The sequence below is a fragment of the Protobothrops mucrosquamatus genome, unplaced genomic scaffold, assembly GCF_001527695.2.
Source record: "Protobothrops mucrosquamatus isolate PMUCROS unplaced genomic scaffold, P.Mucros_1.0 scaffold_224, whole genome shotgun sequence".
Classification (NCBI taxonomy): Eukaryota; Metazoa; Chordata; class Lepidosauria; order Squamata; family Viperidae; genus Protobothrops; species Protobothrops mucrosquamatus.
The window spans coordinates 1,020,346-1,048,037 of NW_015386300.1; the positions used below are offsets into that span (position 1 = coordinate 1,020,346).

A 27,692-nucleotide genomic window follows, 5' to 3' on the forward strand; every position below is an offset into this window, starting at 1 on the left:
GTTTGTTTAATGGCAAGATTTTTTCTTTTGAGGAAAAGCAAACAATATTTCAGAATTCAAAGACAGCTATCAGAATTATTAATAAAACAGGACTGCAAAGGTGGGCTTTATGCATAATACCACATAATAATGTGATTCTTTCATTTTGACTTAACTGTGCTCTAAGGTTTAAGAAAATGTGTGAATTCCAGCAAAGACTTTATCAAGAAGAAATTTCCTATTGGGTGCAATTTGATCTGCCTCATCCTTTACTTATGGTAAGTTGAATAAATCAGGGTTTGCAGAATTTGCACAACATACTAAACCATATTTATGATGAAAGTAATAAGGTTCAAGTAGCATATTATGTAAAAACATAGCAATTCAGTCATCTTCCCAAACTTAGTGAAATAAATTATAAAGTTACAGTATATAGAAAATTCATTTTGAGATATTGGGTGAAAATTGTCACCATGGGCGTTCATAGGAGTTCAGGGAGGCAAATGACATGATTGTGATTGCAATTGCAATTAGTGTTTGTAATTACACTACAATATTATTTGCTTGATGATGTCACAATGTGCATATCATTGTTTTGAGAACAGTATGGCTTGTTATGGATGTTTATGCATATGTGTATCCACTAATACTATTTTACAGTAGGATTCTTAGAATTATCCCTTTTGAAAATTCAGATTTGAGTTAAACTCGTTATTGGGCAAAATAGTTAAAAGGAAGGAAGAGGCTGATCTTTAACCCCAAGTAGGCACTAGCTTCTTAGCTGGATAAGAAAGGGCCTCCAGGCATGTGAATCAAGTCTAGTCAGGTACAAACTGTACTTATATTAGGGACCCTCCAGAAAGAACAAGCAAATGATCCTGATTGGTTCTCCTCTCCCCCTTTTTTGGTTGAAAACAGTCCCTGCCTTCTAAGTATAATTGTTTTTACCGTTGAGATGAACATTGGGGGAAGGTTAAGGCTTCAGCCTGACTTGGTGATAACTTTTGATACTAAAATTGTCTCTCCTTCCATGTAAACAAAGCAAAAATGTCCTGGGGTCGAGCTCGGCTTCTCGGGTCAACATATCCACGTAACTAAAACTCTGGACAGCCGCCAGATGGGAGAAATTAGCGAGGCAAAATTGTAACGCTCCGGCTTTCAGCGGTCTCCGGATACCGGCAGCTTCGCGTGGCATGTCTGTATTTGCCAAGTGCTTATTCCAACCAAACGGCAACAGCTCAACTCTCCGTCCAGCAACGCACCAGAAGCGGTCGCTTTATCCCGGCCTTTTCCCAGCTTCCTAGCCTGGCCTACTTTCCTTCGCAGATTCCAACTAGAGCGACGCTGCTTAACTGGTCACGCCTTCCGAGGCAGCTCCGGGTTTCCCCCCTCTCGGGCCACCGGCTCGTCAAACGCCCGCCCGGCCGCCGGGAAAAGCCGCGGCGCCGCCCTTCTTCCTCGGCAGGCCCCTCCCCCGGTGGCGCGCATGCTCCGTGGCCGGGAGAGCCACTGCTTCTGTGCGAGGAAAGAAGGGCAAAGTCCGACGCTGGCATGAAAGTTCGCCGCGCGAGCCGGAGGTAACCCAGCGGCGTCCACTGTCGCCCCGCCTGGCCCAAACCTCGCCCGGCGCCATGGTGCTGGATAGCTTGGCCCGCATCATCAAAGTGCAGCTGCCTGCTTACCTCAAGCGCCTGCCGCTGCCGGAGAGCGTCGGCGGCTTCCTGAGACTCACAGGTTAGGGGGCAGCGCAGGGCTGTTTGGGAAAGGGAAAAAGAGGGCACGGTGTGCGTGTGTGTGTTTGTGTGCAAGCTGTGGCTACGGCGTCATTTTCTGGCGCCCGAGGCACCGAGAGGCAAGAAACGCCACTTTGGACAAGCCTGACGTATCATGGAATAGCCCCATTTCTTGCAAACCCAGCGTTTGCTCTCCGCTTCGCTTAAGAANGGACGCTTGCATAAAGTCAGCTCGGAAATAAACTCCGATGGATTCAATGGGAGGAAGTCGGGCAGCCTCCTCCGGTGCGTTCTGTGGATTGACTACAGTGCCCAGTTTTCCGCCACGTGATGCTCCCTCCCAGAGGGGCATACAGCAATCAATCGGAATAGAGTTGGGAGACTTTCATGGTCTTCTAGTCCAACCCCCTGCAAAGCAGGAGACCCTGTACCATTCCAGACAAAGTGACCATCCAGTCTCTTCTTAAAAGTCTCCAGTGGTGAAGGGCCACAACTTTTGAAGGCAAGCTGTTCCACTGGTTAATTGTACTCACTGTTAGGATGTTTCTCCTTATTTCCAGGTTGCTTCTCTCCTTGATTAGTTTCCATCAGTTATTTCTTGTCCTGCCCTCTGGTGCTTTGGAAAATAAGTTGACCCTCTCCACTTTGTGGCAACCTCTCAAATACTGGAATACTGCCATCATGTCCCCCCTAGTCCTTCTTTTCTCTAGACTAGCCAGACCCAAATTCTGCAACCATTCTTCATATGTGTTAGTCTCCAGACCTTTAATCATCTTAGTTGCTCTTCTTTGCAGTCTCAACATCTTTTTTGTAATGTGACCAAAACTGGATGCCATATTCCAGGTGTGGTCTTACTGGGGTTTTATAAATGGTACTAATATTTCACATGATGTTGATTCTATGCCTGTGTTTATACAACCAAAGATTGTATTAGCTTTTTTGGCTGCTGCTGCACACTGTTGGCTCATATTTAAGTGATTGTCCTCTCAGTTACTGTTTTTTGAGCCAAGTTTCGCCTAATCTGTACTTGGACATTTGGTTTCTCCTGCCTAAGTGTCAAACCTTGCTATTCTCCAGATTAAATTTCATTTTGCTAGATAGGGCCCATTGTTCAAGTCTGTCAAGATCTTTTTGGATCCTGAGCTTGTTTTCTGGGGTGTTGGCTATTCCTACCAACTTAGCGTCATCTGCAATTTCGATGAGTCCTCCTTCTATTCCCTCATCTAAATCATTTGATTGATTGAGATTTTACAGTTTTAAGTGTGTATCTAAATTGTTTTGATGTTTTATTCAAGCCACTCAGGAAATTGTATGTAGTGGGATACAAATATATATATAAGTAGTGATGATTGATAACATTACATAATATATTTTGCAAGGATGTATTTTAGTAAATTTATATGGCCACCCATCTTCCATGTACTCTGGGTAGCATGCAACCATTAAATAAAAATATATAAAAATTAATACAAGCATCCAGTAGAGAGAATAGATTAAACACAATGCCAGAACCACCTTAAGATATCCCGGGTTCCTTAAGACCCCCCCCCCCCAAGTCAGGTCTTGACAAACCTATGGAACATTAGCAGTGATGGAACTAACCTCCCTCTGGAAGGAGAATGTTCCACAAGCAGGGCATCAGGGCAGAGAAGACCAGCCAAGTCAAGCAAACAATGCATGCTCTTTCTGCCAGCTCTAATGGGGGACAGACAGTTGCAATTGTGGACGGGTGGTCCTGCAGGCAATCCAGTCCCATGCCATGAAGTATAGCAATATTCTTCAGTGGAGATAAGTTATTTTTTTCTATATTAAATCCTCTTTTATCCCTACAGTGGTATGGTTAAATGAATCAGTTACTATGCCTTTATGAACTTTTTCCGTGCAAATTTCTGTCCTATTTTTTAATTTCTCATATTTCTAAATCATTCATCACTGAAAAGAGTGATGAATGATGATAAAAGAGTATTTGTAGCTCAGAGTTGAACTGTGGGGTCCTTGGTGCTCTCTGAGGTTGGTAGTTTTCTTGCAGGCATTTCACTACCAAACTAGGTAACATCATCACTGCACTTCAATCTACCTCAATCACAGCATGTATGGAATATTCATGTTGGAGACAAGACATCAATATAAACCTTGGGACAGTAATTGGGGAGGAAAGGTATGTGAACTTATTCTTCGGAAAGTAAGCCAAACACTTGCTCTTTTTCTAATGTTAATAGAGGAAGGATCACTTCTCTTTCATGCCTGAGCATGATCAATTTTCCTGATTCCGCATGAGACACGGATACTTTTATGTAAATGTATCTGCCAAATGGCTTGTTAATCTTGTTTTCCTCTCTCTTAAAACAACTGGTTAGATGTACACAACATGCCAAAGTAAGTCTACCAAAGATCTAATAGCTACATATACAAAACATAAGGTTGAATACTTTTAACCTTGTTAATTTGTGAGAAGGTAATTTGTTTTGTGTGAATTCAGTTGACTTGATTGTGCAAACTCAAAAAATGAGTTAATTGTCAGCAGATTAAGTTTGATTTTGAATGTCTACCCAGAGATAGTTTTCTAAATAAATATGATATATCTTGTTTCCAGCTATGAACTGTTCCTAGGCTGAGCTGCCTAATTAATTCAGAGGTTTGGAGAGATAAGTAAGCTTCATCTCAAATGAGTGCATTGGCTCTCTAGACCCTACATAGCTACAAGATTAAAAACCAGTTAGAAGTGAAAAACACAGCTGAAAGGCCAGTATAGGGTAGAGCAGGGGTCCCCAACTCCCGGTCCATGGACCAGTACTGGGCCATACAGCATGCCAGTAACCGGTCGACACAAACAAGGAAAGCCCCATCCACAGGATGCAGGCAGCACACAAAACCACACCCCCTCCGGTCTGAGGAAAAATCTCTTTCCACTTAACTGGTCCGTGGTACCCAAAAGGTTGAGGGCCTCTAGGGTAGAGAATAAAATGTTTTAAGAGAAAAGGAATCTTGTTCAGCCTGCCTTTCTTGATTGAATGCAGAGCAGCTTTGGAAATTTTATCTATCAGTTTGTGACGAACAAAATACTTTCCTGTAGCAATTTCACATGGAAGGTCACCTTCAAGTCCATAATTTTATTGCCTTATTTGCCTCTTCCTGTTCCATTCATGTGTGCTCTTGCATCAGGCTAGATATCTGTTGTTAGCACAGTTACAGTAGATAGAGAAGCCCATCTGTACCTGACATGCTGCTCCCAGAATATGGTGTTTTCTTATGTTAGCCTAGCAAATTGGTCATGAGGTAAAATGATGCTTCCATGGAAGGATGTTTCCCAAAAAGTATTGTGCAGTTATTTTGCATAACAGATTTTTGGTAACAATAGAAAAATTTCAAGATACAGTAAGAAGGGTACCACATATAAAAGATTTTCCTGTAAAACTCTAATATACTCAGCTCCAGGAGTGCCAGAGGAAGATCTACACATTCTAAAGGCAGGTGGATCAGTGTTTCTGCTCTCACTTCACTTTGTATAACCATATTAGATGTGGTTTCATAAAATTGGCTTTTGCTTCTGTTTTCAAGGACATTCATCTACATTTTCCTTCAAGCTGTGTATTCTACCCGAGTTTGGATTTATTGTTCTGATGAAGACATATAAATATTAATAAACATACAGTAAACACACAGAATCAAAAATTGTGGTTTGTTTAGCCATTGGTTTGTGGAATATTTATTTATTGCATGTTTATTATTTTTGCAAATAAGCGGCTGTTGGGTTCACAACCACTGCTAATTCAGAATTAAATCAAATTATGGCATAGCTTGTTGTGTGAACCTGGTCCCTAAGATTTGTAAGCCGTGTTTTATGGCATTTGCACATGCAAACTAAGTGTGATGTATTCAACGATTAACATAATGTGAATTCAGTTATTTTTAAGTATGCTTAAGGTCATGAAATTGGATTCATACAACATCCTGCACATGGACAAGACTTTTGAATTGTCACCTAAATAACAATTTCATTTCATTCCTTTTTATTAATTGGATCAATATGGGGTGTTCTGTGCCCTTTGCTGGGCAAATGGAATTATCTTTTCTTGTCTGTCAGAAATCTTGTAGTGATCAGCAATGTCATTTTTTCTTCTTATTTTTCATTTAATAATGGAACCATAACCTCTTTTATTAAGCAAATACAGATTTCAAGTATGAGCTGAACACAAACTGTTATATGTGCATTGTAATTATTTTCTGTACCAACATTGATATTTTGTAGCAGTTTTGTAATTTATCAAGTAATTAAAGTCTTATATACCTTTAATGTGGTCTAATATTTCTGTGCAAACTAGGACTTTAGTTTTTGCATTTTTATCTCTCTCTCTCTCTCAGCAACCCCTAGAATTTCTTAATTTAACTTTTCCTATCATATTATTATTTTTCAATTTTCTTGACTTCAGCTTTGTTGTTGGGCTTGTAGTTTTACATTAATTTCTCTATAAGCCGCACCTGGAGGCTTTGGGATGAGTCTGGAAAATCACTTTCTGATGGAGAAAGACCACTTGCTCCTCCAGAAGAGTGAAGCAGCAAATCAGACTGCCGAGTTACTGGAGAAAATCACTTCGATGTTTGCAGTAAACCTGGAGGCTCCTCTATTTTCAGAAAACTATGCTGCTCAATACGTCCTCCAGCTAGCTCAGCTGTCAAAGGAGCGTAGAGAACACAACCAAGCCCTCGCTCTCAAGGAGGTCCCCACTCAGAAACTGGCTCAGACTGACCATCCGTCACAGGAGGAAGACATTTTGAAAGACATTGCGTTTCTCCAAATCAGCCTGTTGGATAAAAGCACCCAGGAGGAAGATCTGGGCCCCGAATGGATGCCGTATCTTCAAGAGAGTACCTTCAGGCTGAGAAAACTCACCAAGTCAGATTTCTCAAGTGATTATTCCATGGCGTTTCTCCAAAATTACACATTCAGGCTGGATAAAAGCACCCAGGTGACCCAAAAAGACACTTTCTTTGAGCCTCCTGCAGTCAAACAGAAAAGAAAGGTCTTTGAAGGACGAATGGAGCCGGATGCTTTGGAAGCTTCCCAGAACAGCACCTCATCTCATTCCTGCTGCTTGCACCCACAATGCTGCTGCACACAATGAAGTAACGTCAAATACGTTTCTTGTACTAATTCTTATACTTATTCTTTATAATAAAAGTGTTACTTAAATTGGTGGTATCATTCTGCAATTTGTATGTTCTCTGCAGAGGATATGTGACTGCCTGGCAGAGGGAAATATCTGTCCCTATTCAAGATGCTGTATTAGCAAAACAGTTTGCACACTACAAAATGATGGGACTGAAAGTGTGCTTTATGGCTCAAAACTGACAAGATTAATCTGTTTCACACATTTTTTTCTTCTTAACCATTCCCCACCCTTTGGAATGCTAGTCCTGGCACTGGGATAAACAACAAGAAGGGAATTAATGTTTGTATATGAAATAGGTTGCTTTAAAATATTGTTCTACAATATGTTTGTGGCATGTGCTTAGTTTCAGAATGGCTCCAGTTATTGCCTTTCCTGGGTGTCCTTGCTCTGCTCGGATATCTTGCTATTCGTCCATTCCTTTCCAAGAAGAAACAGCAGAAGGACAGCTTGATTAATCTCAAGATCCAGAAGGAGAGTCCCAAAGTAGTAAATGAAATCAACATTGAGGATCTATGTCACACTAAGGCAGTGTACTGCAGATGCTGGCGCTCTAAAACAGTGAGTTGTTTTATTGAATTTGCTATACTTAAAGGTTGTTCTTATCTCTTATCATAGAGTGGCTCACTTCTTTTAAAAATCATGATTGTACACTTCAGGATAGAATGTTCCTGCAGACTGTTTATCACTAGTGAGGAATTCATACTGTTTTTTTTTACTTTTGCCAGAACTAGTTTTGATTGCATACTAGTAAATACCTCCATTTTAAAATATATTCTGTAGCTGGAAAAACATTTTTGTCCATAGTCCTTTAGAATCATTGGGAAAGGTGATGCCTGAGAGCTTTATACATGCTTTTGTGGACCAGCACGGTCCTGGTACTTTGCCAAGCTACCAGGCCATATATGTTCACTTTGATTTATAACTCAAATGATTTAAACTCTTTGCTTTCATTTAGCTTCCGACATGTTGTTGAACCGCAAGGGTAAATTTGCTGGAGAAGAATAATAGCTATGATACAGATGTGATTTGTCCATTTTATTTAACTAGCTAAGGATGGCACGCCATTCCATGATTAGGACAAGCGTTATAAATCATGACATGTCATCTGATCATAAACCATAGTTGAATTTGGATAAAGAGCCAAATAACATTATGATCTTGTTACTTATGATTTGATGTGTCCAAATTGGCAATTATGACTCAATTATTTTAGCGGGTAGATTACATTAAGCAGAATTCTCTACGTATGCATATAACATTTAATATAATTTATTGCCAGAACAGGAGTTGTAATCAAGAAGATGAAGATAAAAGCAACAAACAGCCAGTACCAACTGAATTCTCAAAATAATCTAATGTAGTTTATTAATGTAGATATTTTAAACCAAGCCTATTATGATTTCTAAACTACACTTTATACCTTAACACGTGCAAACCAAGCCAATTGTTGACGTTAAACGAAATTTTGGACAGAATATTTTTGTAGCTGTCCATTTCTAAACACTGCTCACTCCTATTTAAGCCATTGTTTTAAAGAATACACATCAGATGCTCAACTTATTCAACAGTTCTTAGTATTGGTGATGAATAAACATAGTCCATAATTTAAAGCACCAAGAGTGACATTTAGATTTCAGTTTACATTTTGGATAGCCGTTATCTTTGGTGGACATTACCCAAGCTAGCCTACCAATCACATCTGGGTATGTATTGTGCTTAATAATGCATTTAAGGGTAACTTGTCCCTTAATCTTAATTAGTCCTAAAACCACTAACATTCCAGTCTCCTACTTTTTGTTTCTTGTTTTTGTTTCAGTTCCCTGTCTGTGATGGCTCTCACAACAAACACAACGAATCAACAGGAGATAATGTGGGCCCTTTAATACTCAGGAAAAAAGAAGTCTAGCAAACTTCTGGATATGCTGCGACTGAAGGGAAGTCTATATGTATATGTATATGTAGGGCTTTCAGTCTTATAATAATCACAGAGTTGTATTTTAATATATTTTTAGATTATCTTAAATTTATACCGTGTGCTAGATGTTAGGTAATTTGTTGTATAGTTTTATATAACAAAAATATACTATATGTATTCTTTGTAATCATAGCAGAATTATTTTTCCCAGAACTGCAGTGTTTGTAACAAAAATTAGAGAGAAAGAGGGAGGGAGGGAGAGGGAGAGACTTCTAGTCTAACTACAGGTATATCTGTACTACAGATATAAAGCCAGCTGTACTGCCAGATTGCTACAAAAAAAAAAAAAACCTCTGTCCATTTTGAATACATAGCGGAAAAAAGAGTCATGAGTGTTAACAAGATTGATAGCATATGGTACACACCTTTTACAGAGTCTAGTTGTTCTGCTCCGGATACTACGAAGCTTCCTCCCAGAAGTTAACAAAGAAAACTGGTCGTGGACAGGAGGTGTAGCGTCCTTGACAATACTACAGACTCTGGTCAAGCAGCGCTTATATGCCATGTCATGGATAGAAGCAAGTGAACTTCCAATAATCTTTTCTGCTGTCCTCACTATGCTCTGCACAGCCTTCCTATCGAAACAGTAATACAGCTAGTCTTCGACTTATGACCACAATTGAGCCCAAAATTTCTGTTAAGACATTTGTTAAGAGCATTGCCCCATTTTACAACTTTTCTTGCTACAGTTGTTAAGTGAATCATTGCTTGTTAAGTTACTAACCAGGTTGTTAAGTGAATCTGACCTCCCCATTGACTTTGCATGTTAGAAGGTCTCAAAAGTTGATCATATGACCCTAGGACACAGCAATTGTTATAAATCTGAATCAATTGCCAAGTGCCATTTTGACCACATGACCACGGAGATGCTGCAACGGTTGCAAATGTGAAAAACTATAAATCACTTTTTTCAGTGCTGTTGTAACTTTGAATGGTCACTAAATGAACTGTTGTAAGTTGAGGACTACCTGTACTTCCAAACCAAAACAGTAATACAATATGGCAGGATGCTTTCAATCATCCCTCTACAGAAAGTAGTAAGGATAGAGGAAAGAAGAGAAAGCTATTGTCAAGTTGTACAGGTCACATTTTTCTAGCTTTTTATCTTTATAATCTGGTGCTGTATCTAAGGCAACAGAACCAACTGCAGCCTGTAGACAGGTTTTTTTTTTAAAGTCACTGATTTCATATATCACACTAAATCATGGTTTCTCTAGCCATGATTGACTGAATAATGCACAATTGCCAGGATTCAAATATCACATTATGCCATAAAGAGGAATCACAATATCTGAATCCACCTACTATGCTAACAAAAACCTAGACAAAATAAATCAGCAATTAGTAAACCAGATTTCTCCGATGCACCTTAAGTTTATGGGAGAACCTTCCTTTTTTCCCCTTCTATCTGTAGCCAGCTACATCCCTCAAAGTTCTCCTATGTGGGGACTCATCCCGAAATCATGTTTCTCAGTTTAGACTATTCTCAGTCTTATTGCTTGTAATTTTTCCTCTATATTGTTCTAGCACAGCCTTTCACAATTGGAGTATCCCTTTGTGTGTGCTTTGACTTCCATAATCCTCATAGCAGCATGGCCATTTCTGAGAATTTTAGGTGAGAATTTTAGGAATTAAACTCCACACATCATGTCATCCACATTGGAAAATATTGTTTCAGAGTATTCTCTACTCATCAACAGTATTTGGAAACATGCAACATGGCATCATTTTAGATGTCTAACACCCCAAATAAATTCAGTATTCTGATGCTTCAACACAAAGGTATATCTTATAGATGTTATGTTTGAGATCTGTATAGCTACTCCTGAGATGTACTGTATAAAATAAAAATACCTATAATGGACGTCTTTATTTTTTTAAAAAAATATGGGTGATCATTTAGTGTGCTTACCCTATGGACTTAATTATATATTCTTAAAGGTTTACCATATATATATTACAAAAAGAACCCTATTTGCTAAAGTTCACAATGACTATATGGAACTTAGAAATACCCTTTTCTGAATACCTTTTGAGGATGTTTAAGCCTACTTGAGAGGCGGGGGATGTCTCCCCAAAAAACTGGCTACAGGAGCTTTGGGACTTCTTGGTTTTTAGATCTACTCAGAAATTTTAAACTACGTATTCCAATTTAATGTGTATACAAGCTCAGTTTTCACTAAAAAGTGTCATAAAACTTTATTGATCATAGTGAAAAAAGCTTTAATCATTTATTTCATAACCGTATTTTTGTTTGTTCTTGTCTCTACCTATACCTAGGGCTGAGGAGTGTAGTTGTTTCTGTTATTGCTTTACACTTCGAAGGATAGGCCACTTTTGTCCCATCAGTACTTCAGGATAAATTAATTTCCTTGAAATTACATTTTTAAACACGTTTATTGTCAATTTCTTTTTCTAAGCAGTACTGTGGGTTAAATGTATTGAAACATTTGTATTTAAATATATTTTTATTGATACATTAGAACAAATAACTGTTGTCACAGGTGGTCTAAAACTGTAGCAAACAGTTTACCAAGAATGACAGTGCCACAATCAAAAAGGCCTCCTTGATATTAGCCTGCCTTACCTGACTCAGGTGCAGGTTTGGGTTGGTTGTACAAACATACTCTTGTTTGGACAGTTGCTTTCAGGATCCATGCTAGTGTCCTGAGAGGGACAGTGAAATTCCTCCAGTGGGCCATGTCCTGGCACTCGGCCCGGTCCCATCCTCCTCCGCTGGAGACCCTTGGATCCGTCCCAGGCCTGCCCAGGCGCCCCTGACGTGAGCACTGTTGAGCTGGCCACTCCCACCCAGTAGGCCACGCCAATGCTAGCCACACACCCGAGGGCAACCACAATGCTGATGCGGCCCTCAATGAAATTGAGTTTGACACTTCTGAGATAGAGGATTCAAAAGAAGAAAGCAACAGTCAGGGTGCAGATAAATAAAAAATTTGGAAGACCCAGATATAACACCAGAAATGGGGAAGACATTTTACTTTTCAAGACTTCAGATCATATTTGAGGACAAAGAAGAAGAATTGATAGAATGGATGACAGAGCTGTTAGGAGAAATGCTGAAAACTGGGGAACAAGAAACTAAAAGAGAAACTGAAGGAGAAAGAAAATGGAGGCTGTTTAACGAATATAAATGGATTAAGTGTTTTTACGAAAACACTTTAATTATCTTTTTTATTCCAAATAATATATATATAGAAACAGAGGAAGAAATACTTGGTGACTTAAATGTGCTGATTTGCAAAGTTATTTGGCAAAGGATGAAAGCTAGAGTAAACTGAAGAAAATAGAGGTCCTGACTAATTAGATGAGGTATTATACCATCTAATGGATGTTTGAATATGATTAAAATAGACAATTGTTAGAAATAAAAGGACCATTATAAAATAGAAGGATGTAATTTGTAACTAGGATAACATAATTTTCTATAAGATGGGAAATATGAAAATACTAAGACGGTCGGTATAAGGGAAGTTTTAGTTACCTAAATATAATTATGAAAAAAATGATAATTGATAGTTATTTTGAATATTGATGGAAAATTAAAATTGGAAAAAAAGAAACAGGATAGGGATTGCAAATACATTTGAAAAATGTTTTGGCTAGAGAAGATATTATAAACTGATATTATTGACACTACGTATAACATTAGAAACATGTGATGAAGATGTTTATATTTAATTGTATAGGTATTAATAGCAGTAGGAATTATACTTGCATAGTGGGGAAAAATTATTGGAAGAAGAGAGGATCAGGGAAATACTGGATGGTGTAGTATTGGATATTTTGAGTGAAAGTTAATATATACCACTGAATGATAAAGGAACCCAGACACCGAGTTGTTTATTAAGAATTTATGATTGCAAAACTTGAAATTAATAAAATACTTACATAAAAAAAAGGAATTTGTGTCCAGTGGAGAAGTTCTCAGTGTACATGGAAAGCAACAGAATACAATCCTCATAATAAGATCAATAAGAGGGGGCAGAAGGATAAACACTACAGCCATACTACATAGGTAAATATACGTACAGTAGACAGTAGTGCAAGAATTGGGTGTTCAGGGCACTAGGAGAGAAAGGAACCCATGCTGTGTCTAGTTGTTTGTCCTATAGCAGGAGTTCTCAACCTTGGCAACTTTAAGACTTGTGGACTTCAACTCCCAGAATTCCTCAGCCAGCAAAGCTGGCTGAGGAATTCTGGGAGTTGAAGTCCACAAGTCTTAAAGTTGCCAAGGTTGAGAACCCCTGTCCTATAGCGACATCTCCTGGGAAGGAGTCTAAACAGTTTGTGTCCAGGATGTCAGGGCTTTCTAGTTACCTTCTCAGCCCTCCTTCTGACCCGTGCAATATCCAGATCCTCAATGGAAGGCAGGCTGGTTGCAATTCTTCTTTCTGCAGGCTTAACTATCCGTTGAGTCTCTACCTGTCCTGTTTGGCTGCTGTATCTCTTTAACAAAAAAAGGCTACGGCCTCTGGGGCCAGGCCCGACCAGCAGCCGGCAATCCAACCTCCCGTCCGCCCGTAACGCTCCTACCGGGCCCAGCCGAGCCGTCGAGGGCCGCTGCCCAACGCCCAGGGCAAAGGCAGGCGGCAGCCTTCCCTCCCGGCTTCTTCCTCCGCACGGCGGTTTGGCCAAGCCGGCAGGCCGAGGCCGGTCCGGGGACCCAGCTCACCTTGTTGATGCGTTTCAGCGCCATCCTTCCTTCTGCGCGGGGAGAGCGTCGCGGTGAGGGTGGTGGTGGTGGTGGCCGCCGCGGCCGGGGGGGGTCACTCGAACTGCGCCTCCTTCGCCTCCGCCTCGTCGGGCCTGTCTGCGCCGCCGCTGCCGCCACTCCGTCCCTGCGGGTGGGGGATGGAGTCGCTCGCTCGCTCGCTCGCTGCCTGCGTTTTTCTCCTTCCTCCGGAAACAGCCGGGGGCGCCCGCCCGCACCGAACACCAGCCGCGACGTCAACGGCGCCGCCTCTTTCGATCGGCGGATGTCTCCCGACGAGCCTCTCCGGCAAAAGGGCAGCGACGGCTCCGCGACAACCTCCTTCGGAGAGGAACGGGGGGGGGGGGAAGGAAGGGGAGGGCGATGGCGGCGGAGGCGAGTCTACAACGCGCGCCCGCGCGATGTCCCGCCCCCTAAGTGCCTTCCGATTGGTGGAAGCCAGCAACGCTCAACTGCCGCCATAGGAAAGGAGACCGCGCGCTCATTCGGTGGAGCGAAATGAGCTGGTTAGATTTGCGCGCGCGCGTTTCGTCATATTTAGTAAGGTTTGCGTCTTTTCTTAACCCTGGTCATTTGCTTGATGATGTCACAATGTGCATATCATTGTTTTGAGAACAGTATGGCTTGTTATGGATGTTTATGCATATGTGTATCCACTAATACTATTTTACAGTAGGATTCTTAGAATTATCCCTTTTGAGAATTCAGATTTGAGTTAAACTCGTTATTGGGCAAAATAGTTAAAGAGTCCTCCTTCCAAAGGAAGACGAAGAGGCTGATCTTTAACCCCAAGTAGGCACTAGCTTCTTAGCTGGGTGAGAAAGGGCCTCCAGGCATGTGAATCAAGTCTAGTCAGGTACAAACTGTACTTATATTAGGGACCCTCCAGAAAGAACAAGCAAATGATCCTGATTGGTTCTCCTCTCCCCCTTTTTTGGTTGAAAACAGTCCCTGCCTTCTAAGTATAATTGTTTTTACCGTTGAGATGAACATTGGCGGAAGCAGGTTAAGGCTGCAGCCTGACTTGATAACTTTTGATACTAAACTGTCTCTCCTTCCATGTAAACAAAGCAAAAATGTCCTGGGGTCGAGCTCGGCTTCTCGGGTCAACATATCCACGTAACTAAAACTCTGGACAACCGCCAGATGGGAGAAATTAGCGAGGCAAAATTGTAACGCTCCGGCTTTCAGCGGTCTCCGGATACCGGCAGCTTCGCGTGGCATGTCTGTATTTGCCAAGTGCTTATTCCAACCAAACGGCAACAGCTCAACTCTCCGTCCAGCAACGCACCAGAAGCGGTTGCTTTATCCCGGCCTTTTCCCAGCTTCCTAGCCTGGCCTACTTTCCTTCGCAGATTCCAACTAGAGCGACGCTGCTTAACTGGTCACGCCTTCCGAGGCAGCTCCGGGTTTCCCCCCTCTCGGGCCACCGGCTCGTCAAACGCCCGCCCGGCCGCCGGGAAAAGCCGCGGCGCCTTCGCGGGAGGGCGGCGACCCATCTATCCGCATCGCCCTCCTTCCTCGGGAGGCCCCCTCCCCCGGTGGCGCGCATGCTCCGTGGCCGGGAGAGCCACTGCTTCTGTGCGAGGAAAGAAGGGCAAAGTCCGACCCTGGCATGAAAGTTCGCCGTGCGAGCCGGAGGTAACCCAGCGGCGTCCAGTCCTGCCCCGCCCCGCCTGGCCCAAACCTCGCCCGGCGCCATGGTGTTGGATAGCTTGGCCCGCATCATCAAAGTGCAGCTGCCCGCTTACCTCAAGCGCCTGCCGCTGCCGGAGAGCGTCGGCGGCTTCCTGAGACTCACAGGTTAGGGGGCAGCGCAGGGCTGTTTGGGAAAGGGAAAAAGAGGGCACGGTGTGTGTGTGTGTGCGTGTGTGTGTTTGTGTGCAAGCTGTGGCTACGGCGTCATTTTCTGGCGCCCGAGGCACCGAGAGGCAAGAAACGCCACTTTGGACAAGCCTGACGTTATCATGGAATAGCCCCATTTCTTGCAAACCCAGCGTTTGCTCTCCGCTTCGCTTAAGAACGGACGCTTGCATAAAGTCAGCTCGGAAATAAACTCCGATGGATTCAATGGGAGGAAGTCGGGCAGCCTCCTCCGGTGCGTTCTGTGGATTGACTACAGTGCCCAGTTTTCCGCCGCGTGATGCTCCCTCCCAGAGGGGGCGCACAGCATCTTGGTTCCTCCTTTCTGCAGCTACTAACTTTGCTGGCTTGCTTCCAGGGGTTGGAGAAATGGAACACTTAATTGGTATTCCAACAGAGAAAATGTAACTTGGGTTCGCACGTGGTTTGTTTATGCCTGTCTTATTCTTAAAAAATCTCACGCCAGGGCTTGAAACAATAGACAAAGCCACAAACTATAATACAGTGGTTAACCATGATGGAAAAATCTATATCTGAGAGATGCCAGATTGATATTTAGGCTTCCATGTTGGGGGGGGGGGAGAATGTCAAAACGTGTTTTGACAAAAACACATGACTTGAATTGCAAATACAAATGGTTAAGTTTAAGTGATGATGGAATAACAGAGTTGGAGGTCTTCTAATCCAGCCTCCTGGTAGGAAGTCCTATAATATTTCAAATGGTTGTCTATTCTCTTCTTAAAAACCTCCAGTGTTAGAATACTCACAACTTCTGGAGGCAGCTCATTTCACTGATTAATTGTTCTGATTGTCAGGAAATTTCTCCTTAGTTGTAGGTTGGTTCTCTCCTTGATTAGTTTCCATCCATTGCTTCTTGTCCTGCCTTCAGGTGATTTGGAGAATAGGTTGGCCCCCCTTCTTTGCAGCAGCCCCTTAGATATTGAAGCACTGCTATCATGTCACCCCTAGTTTTCATTAAACTACACATATCCAATTCTAGCAACAGTTCTTTATATGTTTTAGCCTCCAGTTCCTTAATCATCTTTGTTGCTTTTCTCTGCACTCTAGAGTCTCAATATCTTTTTTATATTATGGTGACCAAACCTGGATGCAATAGTCCAAGTGTTGTCTTTATGTTGTCATGTTTGTTTCATCATTATGTTTGTATCTATGGATTGTAAAAGTCACATTTTAAATAATTCTATTTCTAAAGGGTTATTTTCGTTTTTGGTTTCAGATTCCAAAACATCTGTTTTATGTGCACTTTTAGGCACATTTAAATGCTTCTGTAGATAATGCAGTTTCCCAGGTGACAGCATCTTTATCATTTTTTTAAAAATTATTGATGCAGTTTGATCTGGGCTGTATGTAACCTAAATAATGCATTTAAAATATTGTAGGCCACCCAGTCTCTTTTGGGAGTTGGGTAGCCCCACAACACAATAAATTAAATTAATTGATTTAAAAATAAGCTAATTCAGGAGATAGTAGATAATTCTAGGGTTGTAGATAGAATAGAAAATAGAAAAGTGTCCTGGAAGAAGGCAAATGCAAACCACTTCCATGTTGTTCCCCAAACCTTCTGTAAAATCACCAGGAGTTTCCACCTGAGAAAACCTATATATAATATGTAAAAGAAAAACTATATAGGAATTTTACCCATTCATGTTTTCCTATGTTTTCCTAATGCTAATAGGTAGGATTTTAAAATAAAATAAATTTCTTTAGATTTTGTTGTCTATCATTTCAGTCTGTATTTATAAACAATATAAGGTAAATAGTACAATCATATTTTTAGAAACTAAGATTATTGAATCATGTACCTTATGTCTATGTTGATTTTTCAGTTTTATGTATCTAAATAGTTTTGATGGTTTATTCAAGCCACTTGGAACTGTATGTAGTGGAGTAAAAAAGTACATAAGCAATGATAATTAATAACATTATACAACAGATTTAGCACGAGCATGTTTATTTAGTTCATTTATCTGGCCAACCATCTTCCATGAAGTGACTCTGGGTAGCATGCAACCATTAAATAAAAATATATGAAAATTAATATAACAATCCAGTTTTTGAGAGAGTAGATCAAACACAATGCCAGAACCATCTTAAGATATTCCTAGTTCTTTAAGACCCCCCCCAAGTCAGGTCTTGAGAGACTTATGGAACATTAGCAGTGATGGAACTAATCTCACTCTGGAAGGAGAGTGTTCCACAAGCGGGGCATCCAGGCAGAGGCCAGCCAAGTCAAGCAGACAATGCATGCTCTTTCTGCCAACTGTAATGGGGACAGGCAGATGCAATTGCAGATGGGTGGTCCTTCAGGCAACCCAGTCCCACACCATGAAGTATAGCAACATTCTTCAGTGGAGATAAGTTACTTTTTTCTATATTAAATCATCTTTTATTCCTACAGTGGTATGGTTTTTGGTAATTACGCTTTTATGATCTTTTTCCGTGCATGTTTCTGTCGTGAGTGATGTTTTTATTTCTCGTATTTCTAAATCATCCATCCCTAAAAAGAGTAGATATGATACCAATAAAAGAGAATATTTGTAGCTCAGGGTTGAACTATGGGTACCTTGGGGCTCTCTGAGCTTGGAGTTTTTGTTGCAGATGTTTCACAACAAACTAGGCATCAGTGCACTTCAACCTACCTCAGTCATAGCATATGATGGAATATCTATGTTGGAGACGAGATCAATATAAACCTTGTGACAGTAACTGGGGAGGAAAGGTATGTGAACTTATTCTTGGAAAAATAAACCAAACACTTGTTCTCTTTCTTGTGTTAATAGAGGAAGGATCACTTCTCTTTCATGCATGAGCATGATCAATTTTCCTGATTCCGCATGAGACACGGATACGTCTGTGTAAATGTGTCTGCCAAATGGCATGTTAATCTTGTGTGGGACGTCAGCTCCCCCAGAGAAGAAAATATTAAAAGGGCAGAATATTATATTTCCTCAAAGGATCTTAAAGAGGCAGAAAAACATGCCCAGTTTTTCTTAATAGCCCCAAGTCTCCCTCCCCCAAGCAGAAATGCAGATTAGTAATCCATTTAGGAAGGTTGGAGGCCTCCAGCTAGAAGCTTAGGAAGACAAAGACACCTAAAATCTACATAGCCCACCCAAACTCTAAGACAGAGCATAATAGGATTAACCCACAGATGCCAAAGGGGCACACTCAGACTCAGGTCAAAGTACATGACACAGGAAATACAAAGCCTCAAACAGGAACAGGAAACAACTTCAAGAGCCCCAGAGGGTATAAAAACCCACTCTCTACATGTGTTCTCTCTCTTTTCTTCCAGAGCCATCTTTCTGTCTGGCTCTCCTCTTCAATAAACTGCAACCTTCTTTCTAAAGCGGTCACCATGTTTATTCCCGACTTGGACTGAACCATGATGAAGACTTTTCCTTCAACACTTGTTTTCCCTCTCTCTTAAAATTACTGGTTAGATGTATACAACATGCCAAAGTAGGTCTACTAAAGATCTAATAGCTGCATACATACAACATAACTTTAGTTAGTTTAACCTTGGTAATTTTGCTTATTGTGTGAAATCAGTTGACTTGATTGTGCAAGCTCAAAAAATGAGTTAATTGTCAGCAGATTAAGTTTGATTTTGACTGTCTATCCAGAGTTAGTTTTCTTAATCAGCATGGCATATCGCTTATCTCTGCTTTTATTTCATTTTTTAAAAATCTTGATTCCAACTATTAACTGTTTCTAGGCTGAGCTGCCTAATAAATTCAGGGGTTTGGAGAGATAACTAAGCTTCAGCTCAAATGAGTGTATTGGCTCTGTAGACTCTACATAGCTACAAGGTTAAAAAACAGTTAAAAGTGAAAAGCACAGCTGAAAGGACAGTATGGGATAGAGGATAAAATGCTTTGAGAGAAAAGGAATCTTGTTCAACCTGCCTTTCTTGATTTAATTCAGAGTAGCTTTGGAAATTTTATCTATCAATTTGTGAAGAACAGAGGACTTTAGCAATTTCACAGGGAAGGTCACCTTCAGGCCCATAATTTTATTGCCTTATTTGCCGCTTCCTGTTAATTCATTTGTACTCTTGCATCAGGCTAAATATCTGTTGTTAGCACAGTCACAATAGACAGAGAAGCCCATCACTGCCTGACATGCTGCTCCCAGAATTTGGTGTTTTCTTATGTTAGCCTAGCAAATTGGTCATGAATTAAAATCATGCTTCCATGGAAGGATGTTTCCCAAAAACATTATGCAGTTACTTTGCATAACAGATTTTTGGCTAATAGAAAGTTTCAAGACACAGACAGTAATTGTGTCTTGGACTCATACAACATGCTGTATAAAACTAATGAACAATTTGATGAATTAACACAATGGCCTGGCTAACACAATATGCTAACGGTAAGCAGTGATTGACTTCCCACAATATGCTCTACCTGCAACTAGTCCAAAACCTAATCTATTGTATCAAGTAATTGAGTAAAACGGAACACAAATGATTTTATATTCTTTATGAACATTTACAAAAAAATATTTAGTGACCATGACACATATATTACAGACATATTAATAATCCATCCTACCCAATCTTGCGTTATAAAAATACTATACTGCTTATCTATCTTATGCCATCTACCTGTAACATCTTTTCTGATCAGTTTATATTTCACTTATGTTTGTAAAAGTTAATTTGTTAAATCACTATCTTATTTTTAAAGTTCTTTTTAAAGCTTAATTTCCCCTCAGTATTTCAGTCATTCCTTAGTCCTAATTCTCTTCAGCTTAATTTACCTTTAAATTTCAAACTTTTCATTCACATACATCATCCCAATATTTTTACATTTTATATATTATGAAAAATACTATATTACTTATATCTCTTATCCCTCTTCTTGTAGAATCCCTTTATATCCAAAGTTATCTGTTCTTTTAGCTGTATTCAAACAAATGTTTGCTCATATAATACTCCATCTGGTAGGGCGAGTCAAATCTCTTGAATCTGTCTCTGGCCTTCTTCTTTTGCCAAGTAGCTTTCCAAGTTGATATATTCCGCTTGCCAGGAAGTTCTTGTATTTTTGTAAGTATTGTTGGGCATGGAGAAGACAGGATGCATAGAATATATGCTTTTTGTCTCCCAAACTCTAATGGTTCTCCTGGCAGTTCTATAGTCCATTTTGTTAAATCTTCTTTCTTATCCTCAGATTTATTTTGACGTTCTGATGAATAAAGTATATTTTCCATTTTTATTGTTATGTCAAAGTCTAGTAGGTTTTTTCCTGTTTGTGTTAAATTATAATTCTCTTCATTTGTAGCTTCGCTGATTAAGTCATTTTCTTCTAGTTTATGTTCTGTTATGTGATTTGTTTGTTCATTCTTTACCATAATTTTCTGAGTGTTTTTTGATTGTGAGATGTGCTCATTTATGTCATCAAAGTTATTTTTTATCTCATTGAAGCTATTGTCATTTGTATCTGTTGTAGCATTACATACATTTCCTCCTGGAAAGTATTTGTCTTATCTTGAAATGTTGCTTCTGGAGGTCTTTGATATTCCAGGCTAGGTCCTTCGGGAATAAGTATTAAATGTGGTTTTCTGTCATTTTTTGATAAGTATGCAGTGTCCATGTTGTCTCCCCCTTTCAAATAGTCCATCAGTGCCATAGTCTCTATAATTAGCCTTATCGATCCAGCCAAACTCAGAATCCAAACAGCCCAAATTTTGTATAGTTCTTATTTTTATATATAATTTTTATTTCCAATTGTCAAGGCATCAGTAAAATCAGTATTTTATAATAGTTCTTTTATTCAGGGGTCAGTTGTCAACCAGTCAAAATTGCAATTCAGTATATTTAGCCACCTTGAGTCCTTCCTGTAAATCCCCCCCTAAAAGATTAGCCCAGAGTCAAAGTTTTTCTTTTTCTGTAAACAATTCTTGAGTTTAGACAACAGTCAGTGTATTTCTTTTCCTTCAGACACTTTTTAATCTTATGGTTGGCCCAGTATATATTCTTTCTTTGTTCCCACCCAGCTGTCTTCTGAGAGTTATTAAAGTTCAAGAGAACAGATTATTCTTTGTTTCTGGGTGTCTTGCCAATTTCTGGGTCAGTGTTGTTAATGTTCTATGTTCTAGTTCTCCACTAGGTGTCAGTAGTTGTTTGTTTTCCAGCTTTTTCAGACAAAAAATTATTATTACTTATTATTATTATAGTTTCATCAAAACCCTTTAAAGTATAATTTTAGCAGTTTTTTTTAAATTTCTAGATTTATCCAGACTGTAGTATTTTAACTTTGATTTCAATATATTTCTTTCCCCCTTAAAGGTTAATTTGCCACTTCCATCTATGGGGGTGTAGTCCCCTCCCTTCACCTTTGGAGGTTTTCTTACTTTGGGGATCTTTCCCAAGGACTTAGTTACAGAGGAGAGGAGAGAAGATCGAGACTCTCACCAGTTCCAAGCATGCTGTTCACCATTTTTCTGGTTCGTGTTCTTGGACTTCGGCTGCAAGTAGGTTGGGCTAGACCCTGGTGTGCAGCTAGCCATTCTCCTGTTGGGTTAGAGGGCTTCCCCCAGATCGAACGGAACAACTATTGTTGTTCCGTGATCATCGGGGCACTCCTCTTTCTTCGTTGCCTCTCTGGGGCGACTTCAGACCCATTTAGGGTACACTGGCAGGGCGAAATCAGCCGTGAGGTGCGGAGTTCTGCAATCCTGCGGCTGTGCGCTATGGCAGAAAAACCGGAAGTCTCTTGATTTCAGCTTTATCTTTGGGCTTGTAGTTTTACATTAATTTCTGCAGAGAATGAAAATCATAAAGTCAAACTACAACATTGAGCTCATTTAGAAAGCTATTATTTCACTTTCTGATACCATGGCAATACCTTGGTTCCATTTTTAACTATAGTTCTATTGTATTTTCTGTAATAAAGACTGCAGTTAAGATACATTTTGGAAAACATTAGGACATGAAAGGAAAAGTGTTATAGTTTAAAAGAGTAAACCTACTTTTAAATCATGCCAAAACCTTTTCTTCTTTATGTTATGTGAGCACTTCCACTTTGCTCTTTTTTCCATTTTGTTTACATATTAAAGTAATGAAACAAAAAATATGAACCATTTCGTCTCTTTTTAGCTTAATCCAATGAGTTTTGCAGACCAAAGCAGTAGCAAAATACAACTTAGAAGGATTTGCTGCATCTTCTTTCGACATATATAGAGTGTCTTTGTATGAAAAATCAAATTTGTTTTTCTTTTTTTATATTTACCTTTCTTCCTTGTTAATTAATGTTGGGCTTTAACAGGAAGCACAAAAATTGATTTCCACTTCATTTGGATGCAGGATGAAGAAGCAGGAAAGACTTGTTAGATTTGGCATTGTATTGTGCTCTAGTTATATCTTCCTGCTCTCGTTTCCTGTTTCTGTTCCAAAGAATTCCACTGCAATGTACCATATCATCCCCAAATGACTCTACTTTTTATACTGGCATACTAAAATAGGTGGTATTATTCTGCAATTTGTATCTATTCTCTGCAGAGAATTATGTGACTGCCTGGCAGAGGGAAATATCTGTCCCCATTCAATATGCTGTTTTAGAAGCACAGGTAGTTTTTGTTTAGTGACCCCAGTTGGGACTAGCACCTTTATAATTAAGCGAAGCAGTTTGCACCGTACAAAATTATGGGACTGAAAGTGTGCTTTCTGGCTCAAAACTGACAAGATTAATCTGTTTCACACATTTTTTTTCCTCCTAACCATTCCCTACCCTTTGGAATGCTAGTCCTGGCACTGGGATAATTAACAAGAAGGGAATTAATGTTTGTATATGAAATTAAGTTGCTGCAGAATATTGTTCTACAATATGCTTGTGGCATGTGCTTAGTTTCAGAATGGCTCCGGTTATTGCCTTTCCTGGGTGTCCTTGCTCTGCTCGGATATCTTGCTATTCGCCCACTCCTTCCCAAGAAGAAACAGCAGAAGGACAGCTTGATTAATCTCAAGATCCAGAAGGAGAATCCCAAAGTAGTAAATGAAATCAACATTGAGGATCTATGTCACACTAAGGCAGTGTACTGCAGATGCTGGCGCTCTAAAACAGTGAGTTTATTGAATTTGCTATACACTTTTTACTTAAGGTCGTTCTTGTTACTTATGATATAGAGTTGCTCGCTGCTTTTAAAGGACATGATTGTGGACTTTGGGGTAGAATGTTCCTGCAGACTGTTTATCACTAGTGAGGAATTAATACTTTTTTTTTTCACTTGAACTGCAAGGTTGAATTTGCTGGGGAAGAACAACAGCTATGATATAGATATGATTTCTCCGTTTTATTTAACTAGCTAAGGATAGCATGACATTTCAGGGTTAGAACAAGTGTTATAAATCATGTCTTGTTATGCCAATTGATCATAAACCATAATTGAATTTGGATATAGACCCAAATAATATTATGGTCTTGTTACTTATAATTTGACATGTCCAAATTGGCAACTATGGCTCAATTTTTAGCATTAGACTAAGCAGAATCCTCTACATATTGTATGTAACACTTAATATAATTTTATTGCCACTACAAGAGTTGTAACTTAGAGGAAGAAAGTGAAGATATAAGTACAGCCAATACCAATTGAATTCTCAAAATAGAGTAATGGAGTTTATTAATATAGATATTTTATACCAAGCCTATTACGATTTCTAAACCACACTTTATACCTTAACACGTGCAAGCCAAGCCAATTGTTGAGGTTAAACTAAAAAGGAAAAGATTTTGGAAATAATATTTTTGTAGATGTTCATTTCTGACCACTGCTCGCTTCTATTAGCCAGCCACTCTACATGTTCAACTTGTTCAGTATTGATGATGAATAAACATAGTCCATAATTTAAACCACCAAGAGTGTCATTTAGGTTTTAGATTACCTTTTTTGATTCTTCTCATCCTTGGTGATTTATTACCCATACCAGCCTACCAACCTCATCTGAGTATGTATTGTGTTTATTAATGTATTTGAGTCTAACTTGGCCCTTCATCTCAATTATAGTTGTAAAATCACTAACATTCCAGGTTGCCTACTTTTTCTCTGTTTTTGTTTCAGTTCCCTGTCTGTGATGGCTCTCACAACAAACACAACGAGTCAACAGGAGATAATGTGGGCCCTTTAATACTCAGGAAAAAAGAAGTCTAGCAAACTTCTAAGTATTCTATGACTGATGGGAAGTCTACTTGTATACATATTTGTAAGGCTTTCTGTCTTATATGTCACAGGGTTAAATTTTGGAATATTTTAAATTATCTTAGATTTATACTTTGTGCTAGATGTTTGGTAATGTGTTTTATATAACAAAAATGTACTATATCTATGCTTTGTAATCATCGCAGAATTATTTTTCCCAGAACTACAGGAATTGTAACAAAGATAGATAGATAGATAGATAGATAGATAGATAGATAGATAGATAGATAGATAGATAGATAGATAACCTCTATTCTAATTACAGATGTATCAACACTACAGAGTTAACAGATTTTAAACCAGCTGTACTGCCAGATTGCCACAAAACTGGGAACTGATTTTTGGAGGTTGTCAAAGATGGTCATAATTTTGGTCTTAAGTAGGTTTAGGAATTTGCATACAAGCCAGTACTTCAGGTTGAACATTGAGTGTGTTCAGGAATCACTTTTATACAGAACCGCAGATAGCCTTCTTTGAGAATGATTAAAGAGATATACAAACTAGTAGCAGAGTGTTTTTTGCTTTTCAGAAGTGATACAGATTGTATATAATTGGCTTGTCTGTGATTTAGAAACTATAGCATTATGTATTGATGTTTTGAAATATAAAAGAGTTCAGTTCAAGAACTACCTATTTTATTTGCACAATTGATGGTGTTTAGTAATTACTGGCTGCATTAAATGAACTATAGTAATTAACCTACCGGTACTTTCTACTAAACCTGCTCTCCCTTTAAACAAATTAGTTCATGGTATATGAACAGGATAGCACTCTGAACTTCAAATAATCTAATACTTATTTTGCACATTTTCCAAACCTTCTTGGTCTGTATATCCAATCTACCTGTACGTCTTGTACATAGTTAAGTTCAGATTCCCATGTGCAAGAGTAACATTAGTTGGTCATGGCCCACATTTTACATAATATTAAGCTGTATACTCTGGAAAATATCAGTTGCTCCAAAGGACTCAGGCAAACTAATAAAGGAACAGTAAATGATGCTAGATTAAAGTGTGTACTAACTATTTTTTATGTTGAAGAAATGGGCTGAAATCAAAAAATTCTTAGACATTATATAGTCACAGAAAAAGTAAATTCCCTTTCTCTATCTTCCTGAATCTCAGGAAATTCTCCATTAACAAAATCCAGATTTCTACAAAAAAAGTTTACCTTGTTAGTTAATTATCTGGTGTAGGGGTTGTTTGTAAAACTTAAATTCTACATCTGGTGTCCCAAATATTTCCATTAATTCTGAAAATCCCTTGTCTGCATATTTAACCGCAGAAAAACAGTTGCAAGAAATGTACAAATATAGTATGCTTAGTATCAGTTTCTTTCTAGAGAAATCATGCATTTCTACTTAAAGAAAAACACACAACTAAGTATTCCTTTTGATGATCACTTTGTTTCTTAAAAAGCAATGTTTACATTTTTTATTTTTCTGGTCATGGAGACCAAGGATCTTGCTTGAAATGTATGATACTGGACAACAAAATGAACTATGAACTGGATGAAATTTCAGCAAGTTACAAAATGATAAATAAGGTAAACAAATATGGACCAACTTCCAGAATTCCTCAGCCGGTCCACACATTTTTAAATTGCCATGGTTGAAAAACACTGATCTGATACATCTATGTGAGGAAAAAATGTGGATAGCTAAGCCAATGAGCTAGTTACTAACTATGATTTTTACTGAAAGTGTTCACTGAAAATATTTCACTGAAAATATTTTTCTCCAATATAACAGGAAATCAAGTAATTTTAAGCTGATACATAATGATGAACAACTGAGTTGTTGAGTTGTCTCATAAAAAAAGTCCCAGGGTAATTTTCCTTTCTTTTGAAGAAGAAAATAATTCCAGGAAATACCACCTTCAATACTATCTTGCCTTCTAATAGCAAATATTTTCAACTGTTTTATAAGGGGACAAGGGGGAGTCCTATTTGTGTAAGAAATCCTAAACCTCTAAGTTCTCCTGTTAAAGCAAACACTTCAGGCAAGTTTCTGGTATGGTTACATTTTTGGTCACTGTTTTATCTCTTCAGGCTTGAAGTAAAATTGCTAATCTCCACAGCAATTACGTGCCTGTGATTGAAACTTGAAGCAGGACAGGTTATCCTGGCAGCAAAATAAATACCTAACTTTGCTCTGGACTGTAAGGACACAAGATGTAATTAGGAAATGACTGTTACCTGATTTGCCATTCTTTATCATTTCAAATAAAAAATGCTGAAATTGTTTGAAGATTAAATAAGATAGTGAATAAAATGTGTGTGTACATGAAATAAACTGACAGTACGTATTTGGTCTAAATCAATAAAAATAGAAATTGTTTGGTTGCTATCAAATCATGTGTCACTTCCTAGTGATTATATGGATAGATTTTCTCCAAGTGGTTTTTTTGTTCAACTTAAATCTACTTTCCAATCCTTGCTGGAATAGGAACATTTTAGTCTAGCTTTCACCAATTCTGCCTTTGTAAATATAGGATTACAACACATTTTGGAAGGAATAGCTGAGTTTCTTCTACAGATAGTCTTCAACTTACAACCATTCATTTAATAACCATAGTTACAATGGCACTGAAATAAGTTACTTATAACAGTTTTTGACACTACCAATGCAGTAGCCCTGTGGTCACATGATCAAAATCCAGATGCTTGGCAACTGGCTTATATTTATAACGGTTGCTACATTACTGAATTATATGTGTATGATTACTTACATTTCTGACTTGGCTAAGGTTACAGCTAAATATCAAAACAACATATAAAAAGTGGTATCTGTCTCAAGGTTTTAGTATTCTACTGATTTATTTTAATAATAATAATAATAATAAAGTTGGAAGGGACCTTGGAGGTCATCGAGTCCAACCCCCTGCCCAGGCAGGAACCCTACACCATTTCAGACAAACGGCTGTCCAGTCTCTTCTTAAAAACTTCCAGTGTTGGAGCATTCACCACTTCTGGAGGCAGGTTGTTCCATTGGTTAATTGTTCTAACTGTCAGGAAGT

General features: G+C 39.1%; 2 protein-coding genes across 2 annotated transcripts; both read left to right on the top strand.

The window, feature by feature from the left end:
- The first annotated feature begins 1,482 nt into the window (after positions 1–1,482).
- Positions 1,483–25,681, top strand: LOC107299051 (CDGSH iron-sulfur domain-containing protein 2). The gene is made up of 4 exons (XM_015828421.1): positions 1,483–1,713; positions 7,227–7,441; positions 8,700–8,793; positions 24,632–25,681. Exons 1-3 carry the CDS (start codon positions 1,611–1,613, stop codon positions 8,787–8,789), a joined length of 408 nt encoding a protein of 135 aa, XP_015683907.1. The 5' UTR covers positions 1,483–1,610; the 3' UTR covers positions 8,790–8,793; positions 24,632–25,681.
- CISD2 (CDGSH iron sulfur domain 2) lies at positions 15,158–25,002 on the top strand. The gene is made up of 3 exons (XM_015828412.1): positions 15,158–15,393; positions 23,325–23,539; positions 24,538–25,002. The coding sequence occupies exons 1-3, from the start codon at positions 15,291–15,293 to the stop codon at positions 24,625–24,627; spliced, it is 408 nt and encodes a 135-aa protein (XP_015683898.1). The 5' UTR covers positions 15,158–15,290; the 3' UTR covers positions 24,628–25,002.
- Positions 25,682–27,692: the final 2,011 nt, after the last annotated feature.